This window comes from Sinohyriopsis cumingii, chromosome 11 (assembly GCF_028554795.1).
Source record: "Sinohyriopsis cumingii isolate HCF-2022 chromosome 11, ASM2855479v2, whole genome shotgun sequence".
Taxonomy (NCBI): domain Eukaryota; kingdom Metazoa; phylum Mollusca; class Bivalvia; order Unionida; family Unionidae; genus Sinohyriopsis; species Sinohyriopsis cumingii.
In genome coordinates, this window is record NC_142971.1 from 12375155 (window position 1) to 12394970 (window position 19816).

The following is a 19816-nucleotide window of genomic DNA, read 5'->3' on the forward strand; positions in this document are numbered from 1 at the left end:
ATGACATTCTGTCTGCGTTGGATAGCGGAAAGATTACAGTTCTCACCCTCCTTGATTTGTCTGCAGCATTTGACACAATAGACCATGATATATTACTTCACCGTCTCCAGCATGTATTTGGCATTCATGATACAGCCTTACTGTGGTTCAAGTCCTACTTGGTCAACAGGACACAAATTGTATCTGCAAATGGAATACACTCCAGCCTAGTTGATCTATGTTGTGGTGTTCCACAGGGGTCTGTTCTTGGACCTGTTCTCTTCATTCTGTACACTCAGTCGCTCTCAAGTGTCATAGATCATCATCCAGTGTCTCACCAACTGTACGCTGATGACACCTAAATATACAAATCTAGCCATCCAACTGAAGTTGATGCTACCATCCAAGGTGTAGATTGGTGCATTTCTGATGTGAAATCATGGATGACATGTAACAAGCTGCAGATGAATGAAGATAAAACTGAGGCCATTCTGTTCACAACACAAAGACTTTCTCATTCACATCCTTCACCTCAAACAATAAATATCAGCAACGCCAACATTAAATTCACACAATCAGTACGAAACCTAGGTGTTACTCTGGACAGTACTCTCACATTGCACTAATATGACATGAACATATGCAAGGCTGCATATCTTGAACTGAGACGCATCGGCTCAATTCGCAAATATCTTTCAGTTGATGCCACTAAAACACTTGTGTGTTCATTAGTACTTTCAAGACTGGACTATTGTAACTCAGTTCTGTCTGGTGCATCTCAATATCTGCTCCATAAACTTCAAAAAGTTCAAAACACAGCTGCTCGGATCATACTTAGATTACCACGATCAGAGCACAGCTCCCCGCTGCTCTGTACCCTACACTGGCTATCCATTCGATCCAGAATCAAACACAAAATTTGTTCTCTGTGCTACGTTTCACTGTCGGACTCTAGTCCAACATACCTATCCGACCTCACCCATGTTTGCATACCAGCAAGATACTTATTCTCCTCTTCTGACAATCGTATACTCATTATTCCAGGTATAAAAACAAAGTCATATGGACAGCGTTCTTTGGATACCAGGGCCCAGCAACGTGGAATGAAGTGCCCACTGAACTTAGACACAAAGACACAGTGATCACATTCAAGAGGGCTCTCAAAACTCACTTATTTTGACTGCAAGAACAAACTTCAAGACCTAATAATGTTCCCTACCTTAAATATTCTCAGCATGTTTTTAATGTTTTCTAATTTCATTGTGTTTGTTTTTGTAATCATATCAGTATATGTTTTTTATCTTATAGGTGTTGTCTAATGTTGTAAAGCGCTTAGAGCTTCTAAAGATTAGGCACTATACAAAGTCCTCAATATTATTATTATTAAACAACGAATATTTTAAACCAACACTGACTCGACTGAGAAAAGAAAAATCTCGATTGTTATAGAACAAGGACGCACGTGTTCGAGTAACATTTATTGGACAAAGACGATGTTAGATGCAAAAGGCACAGGCTTACCTGCGTAATCGGTGTGGTTTTCAGAGAAAAGGGTGTCAAAACACCAGAATGCACAGTACCCGGAGATTTAAGTATTACCGATGAAAGATTTTCTCTGACTGTATGACAATTGTACCAGTCGAAAAGGGTAATGGGCTTTGAAGTGCGTGTGTGTATTGCGCATGGACGTGATGATAAGACCAAATGTTAAGTGGGTTTAAATGGCTTAAAATTATTATATAATGCGTTCATATACAGAGAAGCAACTTAAACTTTACTCACACTATGCATACATTTGTTTAATAATTACAATGCCAGCAATTTACCTCTGGATGGGGTGTGATGTTTACAGAGCACGTATTTGAGATATTAATGAGGCTGGATCATATTGGTAAATGAAATGGCTCAAATATATGGATCGACCTAAATGGGATAGGCATATTAAAATTAAAACTGAGCATAATACAAGTATTAAACCAGATATTCAAATAATGCAATTAAAAAATCAATCATTATACAAAATAGAGGACGATCACAGTCAGTGTGTGTGTGTGTGTGTGTGAGAGAGAGAGAGAGAGAGAGAGAGAGAGAGAGAGAGAATTTTAACGGAGCTTGAACAATTTTTAGTCATATCGCTAGGATGTCTGCAGTGTGGCAGTTGATAGTGATGTACAGCACTGGGGCATCATGCCGCAGACATGTAGCATTATGTCCCACCCATTTACATTTTCCTGACACCAGGTTGACCAGTTGAACACTAAACTCTTAATGCTGAGCACAAAGTAAGGCAACTGGTAGTACCATTTTTAAAAAATAAGTCTTCGGTATGACTCGGCTGAGGTCCGACTCCGCGACCTCCCGCATCCGTGGCGGATGCTCGAACCACTTAGGCCATCGCTATTTTAAAAAACGACAAACAAAAATCAAGTATTATAAATATATTTTTTTGTAAGCAAGAACATTTTACCAAACATTGATTGCGACAGAATTATGAAAAGTCAAGAAACACTTACCATCAATTTATTAGAAGGTCATATTTTAAAGTTTCAAAATTTAAAAAAGAATAAAGTGCCATTCACGACAAACAGAGGCAGTGAAACACTGAATATCCCCGTTAACAGAGAAAAAAGTGAAAATACAATCCTTGTTAAAGAACAACCACCCTCTGGTTATTAATATTTTGTAGTAAGTTTTGTTGGTAATGATACGAATTATCCTATATATCGTAGTGAAAAAGTTACACAAATTTCAGATAACTTACAAGACAACTTCAAAAAAAAAGTAAAACACGTTTTCCAAACATTCAACTAAAATTAACAAATGAAGATAAAATGTATGTGTTATACTCACTGATGTATATGTGAAAAATTAGGTGATGATAAAGTAAAAGACCATTGCTATATCCATGGAACAGAGGCTCAGCACATTTAGCTGAATATGACAACTTAATTTATCTCCATATAACACACAAGTTCCAGCAATTTTTCATAATTTAAAGAGCACTATAGCATTTAATAATGGGCAGTAAACGCAGGGCCGGCGCTACCATATAGGCAAACTAGGCAGCCGCCTAGGGCGCTGATTTCAAGGGGCGCATTTCTCCAAATCAACAACAGTTTTGAAAAATAGATAAATAAATTTCAGTTTGATTGAGGGTCGTTTTTTATCCTGGTTTATTTCATACAGGGACAAATAATCGGGTAGATTCAGTCTGACCGAAACACCAGGCTGACCGGAACTAGCAAAATGAGTGAGTGAAAATCGCGCGTATACGAAACTTTCAGGACGTAATTATGTTCGCGTGTTTTTATAGGCCACGAGTTTTTCCGTGGAATCACGCGTATACGAAACCATTCAGTTTGCCGCGGAAACCAAATTGAGGTGGGTAACTCCTTATTTTAATTGTATAAACTAGGAAAGAAATGGCCTGTGTGGGGTATTTAAATGTCCGTCTTTATGTTTGTTTATTCTTGTCTTAATTTTGCAAATAAAATAGTATGAAGTAATGCTTTTTGTGGGGTGTCCGGACATTTGAGCACAGAGGGGTAATTTTTTAAAAAGAAATTACCCTTGGTATGTGCTCAAATGTTGAAATTTTTTAAATTTTTTTGTATTGTTTATAAATTTTGAAATTGATATTTTCCGGGGGGGGGGGGGGGCAGAATCTAACCTTGTCTAGGGCGCCAGATAGTCTGGCGCCGGCCCTGAGTAAACGTTGCACAAAATTAGCTGGGAAAATATATTGCATACATAATACAATAGCTAAATGTGTCATTTTCACTTGGTCATTTCTATATCATGGATTCCCTTCAGTTTCTTAATAGTTGTGGGGTATATTGCGACATGTAGTCGTAATAGACACGTGGAAGGTGTAAATAAGGAGAGAACTGAGCAATCAGATTTTGAATCCTATTTGTGAAGTTAGGGGCTGTCCATTTAGTACGTACGCATAGAGGGGAGGGGGTAACCCAAATGTATACGCTTGCGTATGGGGGTGGGGTCTAATGATAATGTACGTACGCATAGGTAATGGGGGTGGGGTGGGATGGTGAAACCTCGATAATAATTTATCTAATACGTAACCTGTTCGACTGGCTTCAGCTGGAGCTTGAATTTTAGCGGACACTAGACAAACTGTTTACGCAGCTTATTTCTTTGATGCAGCCAGACATTCAACGTCGGTGGACTATCTGTTTTATTAAAAAAGTTAATATTATAAATCCGTTATGGTTTCTACGTGGATTAAATAAAGGCCGTTCTATAGAATTGGGGGGGGGGGAGCGTCAAGCGTACGTACGCAGGTGGGGGTGTAAAAATGTACGCATGTATATAGAAAGGGGGAGGGGCCAATCTTTGCCAGATTTTTGCGCACGTACTAAATGGATGGCTCCTTATTCTTATTTCGTGTGTTCCTGTTGTTACATCAAGACTGCAGGTGTATTTTTATTTTGTACTTAGTTATTATTGGAGCGAGACGACATTTGTTAGGACTGTTCAGTGGAAATAGAAAGTGTTCATTGTTTGGACTATAATATTATCGTGGAACCATTGTGAATTATTCAAAGGCGTTGGATAACGCGATTTTTACAACGTCACGATTCTTAGCGGAGATGTACATTTCCGGTTATGTAGTTTATACACGTTTTCGTTCTTTTTGACTTTAACATAACTCTTTCAGGAATATTTTGGATTCACTTCAAAATACTGTAAGTTTATCTCGCATTTTCATTTATGATTTTTATAATTAAATTATTTGTTAAGTTTTGCATAACTTGTTGGTTTTGCTTCTTTCTTAGTGTGTGACCGTAGAGTTGTAACAAGATACAATATAAACGAATAGAAGACAGTCTGTGCGATTTCGAACCAAGTATCAGGCAAATAAAATAACATCAATGTTGATGAATTAGTTAAATAAATATTCAAACTTTATGTTTATTTCCTGATGCGGAAACTAATGTGTGATTATTAAATATCTTTACCTGATGAAAAATGAATGCGGGAAATCAGTAATAACATAAATATCGAACAATTTAATTTGGTCTGTAACAATTTAGAATTTTCTTCATTGCATGGGTATAGATATTCTTGACGAATAATGGATATAAGAAAATAAAAGTGCTGAACAAGCTTTTGTGGAACCTGCTTTTGGATACAATTATGGAGCAGCTACTGTTGAATAGTGGAGGAGGTCATAATCAGCTGATGAACTGAGCTCTGTGCCAGACAAAGATGAACCTGCAGACTAAACCTATTTTTTGTGCTAGATGGCTCAGGATTAACAGAGGAAATAATAGCAACATTGCATACAAGTTTCGTCTTTTATAATGTGTATATTAAATGCATATGTACAAAACAAAACACCTAGTAAACGGTCTGTTTCGACAGCATAACAATGTTCAAAAGTTATTGAACAACTAACTAGTCCTAAGAGAACAAGGTTACAATCAATACATATATATATATATATATATATATATATATATATATATATATATATATATATATATATATATATATATATATATATATATATAAACTTTATACTAAGATTTCAAAAGTATAAACCAGCTTCCAACGTCAAATCGGACAACGTTTTTGTTCTGAAAGTATCTTTATACCACCAACTGTCATTGTTACGAAAATGGATTGTGCCATTGGATACAACAACAACTTATATAAATCAGGTTATTCATTTAAAATGTGGTTAAAATGTACGAGTCATGTTCATGCAGTAATGGATAGTATTTCAAAGACTTATAAATAATCAGTGAGAGTAAAACATGAAATTAGAGAAAAAGCAAGTAGACAACGTGAGTAAAGAATATGCAGAGAAGAAGGACTATGCTGGTGACAGCCCTTGTATCAAATCTGCTAACTTGATAATGCTTCCGAAAAATGGTCTGGCTGTAGGAACTGCAATATTTTGCTTCTTGAAATAGCTTACGAAACTCTGTCTTTGATATCTGCTTTCTTTGCACATGGAAACGAAAAACGCACTACAAATGCAGCTAATTAAATAATAAATAAAAATACGTTCAGCAAAGAAATAAATAATGTGGGAACCACTCTTAAACGACCAAACTTTACACATGGCAATACTACCAGTCAATGCCGCAGTATCTGTCGTTTCTAGCTCTAACAGGTAAGTAACAATCTTTATTAAGCCCTTTCCAGCTTTACCAATGAACGCATGATCTTTATCATGTTATGAAGCACTCCACCCGTACAAAACATACTACCAAATGTGTTATAGACTGAACGACAGTTGATACATTCATATCTCGTGCAGTGGTCATTTGTAACAATTTTTCTATTGGTTTTCTTTTTTTCTGAATATTTTCTTCATTAACCCTCTACAGTTGTATTAGATGCCCAACCAGCTAAATACACCGTTTCACTTTGCAACTGTTTTTAGTTTGGGTATGTAGCTATATCAGATATTGTTGTATCCTTTTCTTCAACTCTGACATCTTCATGTCCTCATGAACTTGAATGGGCTGCCTCATGTTAACTCTTGGTTGACATCTAGATGTCATCAGCGACACGTATAGGATGTCTATGCTAACTCTTTGCTGACATCGTGATGTCCTCAGGGACTTTTCTAGGCTGTCTGATGCTAACACTTGGTTGACATCTTGATGTCCTCATGCTAACACTTGGTTGACATCTTGATGTCCTCATGCTAACACTTGGTTGACATCTTGACGTCCTCATGCTAACACTTGGTTGACATCTTGATGTCCTCATGCTAACACTTGGTTGACATCTTGACGTCCTCATGCTAACACTTGGTTGACATCTTGATGTCCTCATGCTAACATTTAATTGACAGCTTGATGTCCTCAGGAACTTGTCTAGGCATCTGATGCTAACACTTGATTGACATCTTGATGTCCTCCGGGACTTGTAAAGGCTGTCGGATGCTAACACTTGGTTGACATCTTGATGTCCTCATGCTAACACTTGGTTGACATCTTGACGTCCTCATGCTAACACTTGGTTGACATCTTGATGTCCTCATGCTAACATTTAATTGACAGCTTGATGTCCTCAGGAACTTGTCTAGGCATCTGATGCTAACACTTGATTGACATCTTGATGTCCTCCGGGACTTGTAAAGGCTGTCGGATGCTAACACTTGGTTGACATCTTGATGTCCTCCGGGACTTATAAAGGCTGTCGGATGCTAACACTTGGTTGATATCTTGATATACTCAGGACTTGTATAGGCTGTCTGATGCTAAGTCTTGGTTGACATCTTGATGTGCTCAGGGACTTGAATAGACTGCCTGATATTAACTCTTGGTTGACATGTTGATTTCTTCAGGGACCTGTATAGGCTGCCTGCTGCTAACTCTTGATTGACATCTGGATGTCTTCAGGGACTTTAATAGACTGCATGATATTAACTCTTGGTTGATATATTGATGTCCTCAATGTCCTGTATATGCTGCCTGATGCTAACTCTTTTTTTCTAATTAATATTAAAGGGAAAATGTGTATTTACATAGGATACCACGGATTCCAAATGTATTTCAAAGAAATTTTGTCAGTAACTATTCTGCGTTTTTAATTAGTAGCTTTCATCAAGTGAACACGTGTTATAAATTTTGTATGAAATGAAAACTCATTTAAGATCCTTTGCTTTTTACTGAAGCCGTTGGGAATTATTGACATTTACTTGCAATTAACAAAATCATGGTCCTAGTGGAGTTGCATATGCAACAAGTAATAGCGTTGGTAGTAGTAGTGATTGCAAAGTATTTCCTAAAGAATACTCATTGCTTTATACACAGTCAATCCCGCTTCTTGTAAATAAGTTCACTTAGATAAAATTTAACTCCAAATAAATTAATTCAGGTGAATTTTCATCGCGTTCTGCTTATTTAAGCTCTTTATATTTGAATTATTTTTCATGATTAACACGGAATGGAATATTAATTTACCCAGATATAACTTGTTGCAAATAATCCACCTAATCCGAATACCGCTTGAAAAATTCACGTGATACAAGTATACACTTTTATTAGATTTAATAGTAAAAGGAACACATTAAAATAGTAACACGAAAGCAATAATATCGAATTCTGGAAGAACTGTTTGCATATGTTGCCTAATGTGAATTTGGCTTTAAAAAAAAAAGATCATTAGAACATTGTATGATATTTTAATTGAGTTTCTTTTATGTACTATATAACATTTTTTTTTAATTCTGTCGAGTGACTTTTAATACGAATTAAAAAAGGTTGGCTCTGTAGATCTTAGGAATTGAGTCCCTTTTCAGGTCGTTTAATTGAAAGACTTTAGTACGTTTTCTTGGTCCCGAGCAAAAAACTGTTCATATTTATATATATTTCAGACGTTTTTGTTTTCTCTCATAAAGATGATAGAATCTCTAGAACATTGTAAACCTTTCCCGATTTTGACCTAAGTCTGTTTCAACTGACTTATGAAATATGCCTTTAGTCGGCCTGAATAAAATCTTGATAGCAATGGAAAGAACTGTGCTATTCTGGCTGTTACGACTTCCAAGTCATAAACAAAGTAACAGAAAGAAGCAAAATCAACAAGTTTTGTAAACTTCACAAATGATTTAATTATCAAAGTCATAGAATGAAAATTTAAGAGGAACTTAACAGTATTATAAATTAAATCCAAAATAATCCTACAAAGTTCTACACAAGTCCAAAACAATAGAATATTATGAATGATTTCCAGATCCTCAAATGTACTGGTCTGCCAACAATCCTGATATATCACAGTGACCTTGCCCAGAACTTCTTTGAATAAATTCACAATAGTCCCAGAATTATATTTTAGTCAAATGAGCGCTATGTAATTTCAATAAATAATCCAAACAATGTATCTTCTCAAATTATATGTAAACACAAAATTAAACAAATCTGCAGACTTATATTAACAAAAAGAAATATGAAATAAGAATATTAATTAGGAATGAATTAACTGCTTAGTTCTCTCCGACAATACATCTATAAGAGTCTATTACGACTACATGTCGCAATATAAGGCTACGTGACAAACCTTACTAGTCAATCGAACTTTTAACAATTTCCAATCACATGACATATGTCGCAGTACTCAACCACCTTAACTAGCCAACCAGAAAAAAATGCAATGTCGAAAACATGTTTATTATTAGAAACTTGATAACGCCTAATAATATTTCATATGCAGTCTACATGACAAAAGTGAAACACACAAAATAGATACAGTCATATACCAAAGTTACACAAAATATACATATACATAGTAAGGCTGACTCTCTTACTTTACTTATGTATACTCCTGATATAGATTGTCTATTGATGTTAAATGAGCCAATATGACGACAGAATAATAAAAGAAAGAGTCGGCACTTTTAGAGGGAGATGAAAATAAATAGTTCCTGTACATCCAACATGTTCTGCTGCTGCTAGCATTTGCTATGTGTTAATAAATCGTCTTATGTGAACATTAAATCCGTCTATTGATCTAACTGATCTCATTGACTAGCATGCTGGTTTAATTTGACTGGTGATGCAGATATTTTGGTTTGATTAGACGGGTTTAGTCTCAGATCTACGTAATTCTAAGTCAGTGGCTATTGCAATATAAGGAGGGGTATGCATATGCAATAGTATAGTATACCACGCACACCCACACATGTGATTGGACATGCTCAGCTTGATTAAATGAAAGACGAGAGTACATGCCCACACATCCGGTCTTGTTTATCTTTTAAAGTGTGCAAACTAGACGTAGATTAGATAATCATTACTATATCTATATTATGGACAAGGCGAAGTCCGTTTCGGGTACTCTGTCAAACACACTAAAAGTCAATGAACTGAACACCAAGCATCGCAACGAAGCCCAGCATAACGCAGTTTCCCTTGGTGTGTTTCTTTTTTACATTTCGTAAAACAAAAATTTCCTTCTACATTTATTGTAGTTGTCCATTTGTTCACTAAGGTAATTGAAACATCCCTGTTTATTGATGGATCTATTTGTTTATGAAAGAATAACAAAGATGGTTGAAATTTCAATGTTTTATTTTTTTGAAGAAAGGAGAAAAGTCACGCATTTGGTCTCGTGCAGTTGATATACACAACAGAATGTGATGTTATATTATATCCTTGCGTTCATAATTATGTGGGATGAAAAATGTTGTTAGGTGTCGGTTTGTATGGCTAGAGAATCAAAATGGCGGATATACACACGTTTTGTGACGTCAGGTGAAAACAACGGATACAGGTCCGTACCTAGTATTAGGTCGATATCTCTGATCATGCGGTCTATGTACACAATATTAAACTGACAACAGCTGTCATGTAGATTCAGACCTTAATACACTCCATATAATGGCTGCTCTCTAAAAATGTCAAATTTTTACAATTTAAAAACGAAAAGTAATTTCTTCAGCGGGAACCACATTGTGCTGTTTTACATGACGGTAGTCATATGAATGTTGAGTTTAACGGTTAAGGGGGGGGGGGGTGATGGAGAAGAAAAATGCAGGGGAGGAGGAAAGGAGGCGAACGAGGAGCATCAGAAGGAGGCAAAGTGAATTATTCAAAAAAAAAAGAAAGATTGAAATATCGTTTGCACCTCATAGAGAAAACATTACCCAGTCTGCCCGATTGAGGCCGACCTTGAACGAAGGTTCCTCAGTTGATTATGCAATACCTGAAGTGTTATGACGAGTGTTCTAAGACGCTTACTACAGCATTTTACCACTGATGATGTCTTCTCTGCTAGTTGAAATGAGACTCCTATATATAGCTTTCAGTTAAAGCAGGCGAGACAAAAGAATCAATTCAGTGACAAAATGGTAAATACGAGGTCTAGGCGCTTCATGATTCATGTGTTCACATTGCTGATCTGTTAAATTATTTCAAGGTGTGTGTATGTGATTAGGATTTTTAACGTAGCTTTAACAATTTTTCAGTCATATGTCTGCGATGTCTGCAGTATGGCAGTTGATAGTGATGTCTAGCACTGGGGACAGAGTTGTCACTCGAGGTGGTGTCACCCAGTGCGGTAGCTCATGGTGTCACCCCCATAGTCCTCCTTCCGTAAGAGACCATACAGAATCCTTAGTAATGTCATTTTGGTGTCACCCCCTCTGATGGTGTCACCCGGTGCAGTCCGCACCCCCCGCATCCCCCTAGCGACGCCACTGCTGTGCCTGCTAGTCATGTATTTAACTATGATCGGTTATCCGCTTATGAAATCAGACTAGACCGAGCAGTGTGTGCTCTCTAAAATTTGCAATTTTTCATTTTGGTGTGAGATGGTGTCACCCGGTGCGGTCCGCACCCCTCGCACCCCCCTAGCGACGCCACTGACTGGGGAATCATGCCGCAGACATGTAACATGATGTCCCAACCAGTCACATTATCCTAACACCAGGCCGACCATTCCTAACACAAACCTCTTAATGCTGAGCGCCTAGCGAGGCAGCTGTAAGTACCATTTTTGTAAGTCTTTGGTATGGCTCGCCGGGGATCGAACCCACGACCTACCACTTCCGAGGCGGACGCTCGAACCACTAGGCCACCGGAGCGGTTATTTGAAGGTAACACACGAAATACTGAGATATGTTTGGCACCGGTACTGTAGAGATAGCAACTAGCGTGGGATATTCTGTCTACGCCACACCTTTTACCTGCTGTACATGCCGTATCTACATATGGTATACAGGCATATTTTGTATGTGATACCTGACATTTGCTTCAAATGCCATATCTGTATTTGGTATACAGACATATTTTGTGTATGCCATACCTAAAATTTGCAGTACATGCCATACCTACATATGGTATACCGACATATTTTGTGTATGCCATACCTGACACTCTATATATCATATCTTCAAATAGTATACAGAAACTTAAGAATTCTCTGCAGATGTCACATAACATTTTTTTTAGATTAGATGTGAACTTGTAAAAAAATTGTAATCATTATATCACAGCTGGTAATTTTTCTTGCCTGTTAAACAACAAATTGAGGTTTTATGTACATGTCCAATGCTTTTGCTTATTTTCATATAGCTTTTCTATGCATACGTTAGGTGTCAGTTTATTTGATCTTTTAAGTATCAGATTGAGAGCTTTTTCTCGCTATATCTCACACCACCAGCTCAGATTCTCACTGTCTGCCGTCGTTCTCTACAGATGTTGAATTTACAAGTACATCTTGCTCCGCAGTGAAAACAACCCGCTGATTAACATTGTAATCAATCCAAATATATTTACTCGGCGAAGATGGAGGTGTTAGGGTTGTTCAGTGTGCCCAGCTGGCTAATGGTGATTTTGATGGTTATTGCCTTATTGTTCATGTGAGTTAATATCTTTATTATGAAACTTGTATTCAAATGCATATAAAAATCACCCAGAGCGTGTAATGTCACGATACGTTGCTTCTAGTAGAGACATCTATGAACTCTATATATCTCTGCTAAAAGTGTTTTGGTACTTATTGTTGTTATTCTGGTTCACCACAAATTATTTTGTGCATACATGTATTGCATAATCACTTTGTATGAAAGAGGTATGTCGCTTAAAGATAAAGAAATCATTATTGGTGACTGAGTACAACAGGCACTGGTTTCTGTCAGTTAAAAAAGGAAAATTGTTGACAACACTCACTCTCGCCCTGCGAATTACCACATCATGACTAGCTTTTGGAATCTGCCCATCCACCTCGCACCAATTATTTCCTTGTTAATTTCTCGTACAGTCTGAGATTCCAGCCGCTCACAGTTTGTATCACGGTAAAGAAGACATTTCACACTTTTTGCCCATGCACGATTTAAGTTCTTCACTGATCATTTAACACATTAACCCCTAGCGACTACTTAACGGGGCAGGAGGTAATAGCCTACTGCCGAATTCTGTAGCGTCATGGTCATGCATGATGCACTAAAGTGGATGGTATTATATAAAGGTAGACAGATGTAGCTCTACAATGATACCAAATAATCTGGAATATCCTGTTGCACTACAAAATACTGATAAAAAACTCATTTTTGGCCCCGACTTTTTTCTACCCAAAATTCGTGTCCGGATTTTAGAATTTTCGGTCTCAGATCTAAGGCAAACCGGTATGAACTGCAAACAGACAGATGAGCCTTAGCAAAAAGTAAGATAAGATGGGCATTTGGAATAAAGAGTGGTCTCCATACAAAAAAAAAATAAAAAAAAAATGGCTCCGTTTAGCACACAAAAAAACAACAAAAAAAACTCAACTTTTACTCTTCCGCTCATGCGTGAGTCAAATAGCTAATGAAAAACGATGTTTCTAACACAACTAGGCAGTATGTTATTGAAAGATCATCGGAGATTCGGTGTTTTCGGATCTGTTCAGAAATAGCTTTCAAAATGTGTTTCCTACTAGATTTTCTGGCAAAAATGTCAAAAACCTCTAGGGGTTAATGTGTTAACGGTCACTGTTACTCAAAGTCCCTCTGTTGTTTCCTATCTTACCTAGTTGGATCGAGTTTGGAGATGATACTCAGCATACTTGTGTATGTCACTCTGTGTACATAGGCTACATTAAGTTTAGATTGGTAGTAATTTTTTACGCTCGACTAGAACAAACAATAACCACCAATCAGAATCAAATGTGGTATATTCACCGCGCGAGTTAGTTAATCCTGTGTTAATTTGTAAAATGAGAATGGGTTTATTGTTGTTGTTTCCCCCATAAATACAAGTCGTTTATATTCTTCACACAATCAGGCAGATCTCTGTAAGAGCTACCGGTTATAATGGTTCATACTTGTTAACTTTCGTGTAGAAAGCCCATTTGGTACTATCTTTGTATTGTTTGCTCAAAATGAATTGCTAAATCATAAAACAAGGCATTTAACACTGCGTCGATCATGATTTATTAAAATTAGTTTCTTAATAAAATTTATTTGTTTCCTCGAAAGGCGTCTCCTCTTTAAAGATCACTTTACTAAGGTCAATATTTAGCTCAAACCGAACTAGTGCCGACTTAAATTATTCGTGTTTGCACGTAAGGGAAGGTTGAAAAAAAAAAAGACATAGGTTTTCGCTATTAAATCCTTTGAATTTATGTGTTAAAGTTATCGTAAAGAGATTTTTCTTTGTTATCCGGATTTGTCGCCATCTTTGTACATGATGAGCAGTACGTTTAACTCTTCTCCTTATCATAGCCCCGTTGCTCTATTTTGTTATGTTTTATCTTACGAATTTATTCTTTAAAATTCTCATATCATGTTTTTGCTAAACTCCTCTTGTTTTTTCAACCTTTGTTTTTCATATAGAATAGCTCTAACAGTTCACGCATTATTTTTTGGGGGGTCAAAATTCAGTGATTGTTTCCTATTTACCATAAATGAAAAATCCTGATTTGTATATGGCAAGGAGTTAGTAAAGGTGTCTTCTATAATCAAATAATTGTTGCTTCATATAACTATTAGTAAATAAAGACATTTCAGTTTTGACTGGAACTGCTCCAGTGGCCTAGTGATTAGAGCGTCTGCCTTGGGTGCGGGAGTCTTGGGTTCAAACCCCAGGTCGAGTCATACCAAAGACTAATAAAAATGGTACCAACAGCTGCCTCGCTAGGCGCTCATCATTAGGAGGTTAGTGTTAGGACTGGTTGGCTTGGTGTCAGGATAATGTGACTGGGTGGGACATCATGATATATGTCCGCGGCATTGATGCCCCAGAGCTAGACATCACTATAAACTGCCACACTGCATATATCGTAGCGATATGACTGGAAAAATTGTTAAAGCTACGTTAAAAATACAGATCACACACACACACACGCACACACAATTTTGATAATGCGGACTCACCGAAGGAATTTGTACCACTCATCCGCGTTCAGTTTACATGTAGAAGTTTTCAAAATCGTTAGCACTTTTTTATTGTACATTCTTGAAATGCTTTACATGCACACTTTTTGCATCGCATCCATACATCATTCCTTATCTAAAATTCTGAAATTCGTTTAAAAGCATGATATTTCTAGTATTTCCTGTTTTCAGTTTTGTAACATATCCTACAGTGGTTAGTGTGATAAAACTACACACTAGTATCCTCAATCGTCCTGAAATATTTATTTATTTATTATACCATAATTTCTTCAATATATATGTGTCTCACTGATATACAATGTAATCTGTGCTTTTTCGAGTGCGAAAAGTTGTATTAGGTTCAAACTGTTTCGCACCGTTATAGCCATTTACTAATAAAAGTGACATTAAAGTGAAATTAGCATGTTACTTCCAATACTTTTATGCGATAATTAGTAAATCAAATATCGATATGTTTTGTAACTCGATATTATTTACCTAGCTTGTAAATAGTGCCTTAATAACGCTCATATTGCCGTCACATATCTCAAGTCCTGTGGAAATATAAAAAAAAAACATGTTCAAGGAAAACATCCAAACAACCTAGAATACTTTGAGGAATTATGCTGTGAAAAACACAAGAAAACTACAACAGCTTGAGGAACAATGACACTGAGGAATGTTCAGCCAAAGAAGATGACAAACTTGAAGACAAGAAGCGTACAGTCTGTTTCCAAATGAATTAAAAAATTTGAAGGACAAAGATTTACGAATTAGAAGAAAGCATAAACTGACTCTTTGTAACAGAGAACATACATAAGTGATAGTGAGTTAGAAATGGATATCAAAGGCTTTGAAAATGAATTACTGAAGAAAAATATATTATGAAATGTATTTAGGATGATTTTAAATTGATGTCATCGTCAGCAAACTTTTTCATGATTTTAACAATCATTCTGGTCATTAATGTTGTAGAGCCAAACCAAAGCTTGCTCAACCCAAAATTCAGAAACCAAATGTAATAATTCACCTATAAATAACAAGTATGCATATATCGCTAAAATAAATTGAAAATGTTACAGTTTTCTTGGTAGAAATGACGATCATCTTCAATATATTAATTTCATTCATCACTTGATACATTTTTCGTCGTGTCATGACATATCATTCATCACTCAGTATTGTTTTCAAAGTGTCATAATATATCATTCATCACTCAGTATTGTTTTCAAAGTGTCATAATATATCATTCATCACTCAGTATTGTTTTCAAAGTGTCATAATATATCATTCATCACTCAGTATTGTTTTCAAAGTGTCATAATATATCATTCATCACTCAGTGTTCTTTTCAAAGTGTCATAATATATCATTCATCACTCAGTGTTCTTTTCAAAGTGTCATATTTTATCATTCATCAAAATGGCGAAAACCAAAATATTTTGTACAATTCAACAAATAATTTATTTCCCACGAATATAAGTTGTAAATTTAGGGAAAATCCTTAATTATTGTGAATTAAATCCCAAATAGTCCTTAAAGTTCTATCACAAGTCAAAATGTTATGAAGTTCCAACTGAATTCCAGTAATTTTCCAAAATAAATTACAATAATGAATGTGTTGATGTGTACGTAGTCTCAAATGTGCTAATGTGCCAATGGCATGGAATGTGGCGATAAGTTAACAGTCATTTCTTATATCACAATAATATAATCCAAAATGACCTATACTGAATTCACTATAATTCCACATTAATGTTTTACTCCAAGAATATTATTAAGCATTTTCTATTTCCAGTGAAAATAATTTGAATAAATAAATCCACGCAAATTAAAAAACTGAACACAACAATAAGACTGATTACGCTTCTGATGTTAAGGCAGGATTGAACAATCCTTATATAAACAAGCTTATATACCCCTCAATTGATCTGGGTCGCAATTACCATTTGAAAATACCCTGTCAACTTAATGGAACATTTCCTTTCTGAAACTTTCGTAGTCAAGACTGTATCTTTAACTCATATTGAAGTAAACATGTTTACAATTAATAATGATCTGAATATTTAATCTATAATCATTGAGAAATATTAGCTGTGTATTATGTTGTTTACAAAATATAGTTAACTGGTCAGGTACACCATTAACTTGATTTTGGACTAAGGTCTATTGAAAAATATAGATATGCATAACATATTATCATTGAAAAGAACCAGCAAACTATATAAATTATATATATATATATATATATATATATATATATATATATATATATATATATATATATATATAACTAACTTTATATTGCTATAGAAAGTTTTATGATTCAACAAAGAACGGCTCTAGAACTTAAAGTTTAAAGAAATGTTAAAGCTAACTGTGGCAGTATGCTTGACTGTACTGATCGAAGACTATTTTATCTGTTGTGGTTTGCTACCTGAAAGATTTTGTCAAAATAATATAGAACAGGGAAGTATTAACATGCTGCATGGTCTGTTTCCTGTGAATTAAGAAATATGCATTCGTACCTTCCACGAAAACAGCACTTGCGCAGTTTAAACGTATTTGTTCACCCCACCATCATATTTCTGGCACAGGTAGTGCTTTGCTGTTGTTGTTGTTATAGGTTGAATGCCATTTTTCCGCACATGATTGGCTATACATGGCGGTCAGTATATTTGGTGGAGTAAAAACTAGGGATAACCCAGGAAAGAGATTTAGGCCCACGGGAAGTTACTCGACAGCATTCTCACATACCCGCATTGCCTAAGCCCGAGACTCGAACCTACACGGACAGAGGTGAGATGTCAGTTATCTGTAAAGCTGAGCGCCTTAGACCACTCGACACAGAGTAGGATCAGGTGAAGTGAGGGGTATGGCGGGTTTCCAAAATTTCACAAATCTGTGTCTATTTACTCAAAGTGTACATAGTGCCAGATGAACGTTGACAAGAATAAAACAATAGTCAAGGATCAAGTGACAAGCAATTGTGTGTGTGTGTGTGTGTGTGTGTACATATTTTAGCCTGGGGGAAACTACTGACACCATCCCTTCCAACCAAGCCCTGCGGCCATCTGGGGTCCGGGAAGTACTATGTAGTAACATTGAAGTGAGAGAGACATTTTACCATTCATGGCATCAGTATCATTCTCTTTTATATATGTTAAGTTTGCTTTATTATCTTAAATGATCACAACATGTGAAACTCTTCGTTCATTGGAGGAAATAAAGACAATCGGTCGATTAGTTCAGTATCAGGAAGTATGGAGGCAATGTGCCATGCATAACACAGTATTTGTTTTGCTTTTTAAATAACGTCGGCTATGTTTGATGACAGGTCGATATCATTTTACACACCTCAGAGGCACTCTTTTAAAACTGGTAAAAGAATTAATGAACTTAATGTTAATAATTATATGTGTATAATATGAACACAGTTGACACACCAGTTTTATTTCTCAGTTTTTCCGAAACAGGAGGTTTTCAATTTTCTAGAAGATGACGCTGTATTCATCATGTGTAACTGGCACTTCTGGTTAATATCATGTTAGAACTTTCAGGTCTCGGCGTCGTAGTCGTCATGAGTGCGTGCGCGTGTGTGCAGTGTCATACAAAGTTAAAATGCCGCTCGGGGCTGAGGCCCGATATGCCGCCCTCTGCCGCTTATTTTACGGCGGCGATATCACCAAGGGCGGCATCACCAAATGTTTAAAATATTATCATCCTTTACCCATTTTCGTTTTTCATTTTCTTTTCCTTATTTTTCTCTTCCCTTCTTTATCTTTTTTCCCTTTATGCCGCCCTTAAAGAAGTGTAGCCCGGGGCGATTAATCACTATTACGCCAAATTCAGTTAGCCAGTGTCTATGAGTATGTGTGTGTGTGTGCGAGAGAGAGAGAGAGAGAGAGAGAGAGAGAGAGATGTGTGTGTGTGTGTGTGTGTGTGTGTGTGTGTGTGTGTGTGTGTGTGTGTGTGTGTGCGTGAGAGAGAGAGAGAGAGAGAGAAGTGTGTGTGTGTGTGTGTGTGTGTGAGAGAGAGAGAGAGAGAGAGAGAGAGACTGTATGTATACTAGTTTTGCAGTAAGAGTATGTGAGTTCGCTTCATTTTCATTCACGCATCATAAGACGCTTCGTTTTATCAAATAACAAGCATGATGAAAAGAATAGGCCACGGTTATATCCAATTTCACATAGTTGTAAAGCATGTATGAACAGACAAATTAATACGTTCTATCGTTGATCCAAGACCGTGCCATGCGATTTAAAATCCTTTGTCGTAGGCTTACTCGTGCCTATAAAAAGTGAAAGAAACAAAACATTAACCAAATTTGTATATTTTTCATGTTTAAATGAACATATTGTTTATCTCCTCAATCAGTCGTCGACATTTACATGATTTCGAGATCATTGGTTTTTGCATGGATTTATAAATTTACATATGAAAAAGAATTAATTTACCGTTTATAATAACGTAGAATTGTAATGCATACATATTTTTCCTATCTTAATATATAAATTTGCATAATTTAGTAAAGACACAAAATCCAGAAGCAAGCTGAGGAATGTAGATTCGTATCAAGGGGGCGCTCAACATATATAATGTACTTGTGAAAGTCTGACAGTTGTAACGTAGAGTGATAGGTGTAAGGTGAAGTTGTTTGCATTTGCGGCATGCGTAATGGAGAGAATGCTAGCATGCCTCTAAGCTGCTTTTATCTACTCTGGCTGACATTGCTTTACACGTTGTACTTGTGCAAATTGTACAAGAGCTAAGGACACAGTTGACAAACATGGCCGCTCCATTGAGCTTTAAAAATCAGCCTGAACTAGTCCAAAGTACACTAACATTGGCAGTTATTAAACACTGGAAGATACATTTTGCCAGCTAACTCAATCGCAGCTTCTAAAAGTGCAATTAATGAATTACAAATTATATAAATACTATCTGCTGGCTTTTTAATATTTTGTTTAAATTTATTTTTGAAATCCAGGACCTAAAGAC

The 19816-nt window shown here is 36.2% G+C and overlaps 1 protein-coding gene across 1 annotated transcript in view; it reads left to right on the top strand.

Moving 5' to 3' along the window:
- Window positions 1-12203: 12203 nt before the first annotated feature.
- Window positions 12204-19816, top strand: part of LOC149787617 (cytochrome P450 3A24-like) — a 122263-nt gene continuing 114650 nt past the window's right edge. Inside the window, exon 1 of the mRNA XM_089973794.1 lies at window positions 12204-12322. Coding sequence (XP_089829920.1) covers window positions 12249-12322 — 74 coding nt within the window. The 5' untranslated portion in view covers window positions 12204-12248. The remainder of the gene's footprint in view (window positions 12323-19816) is intronic.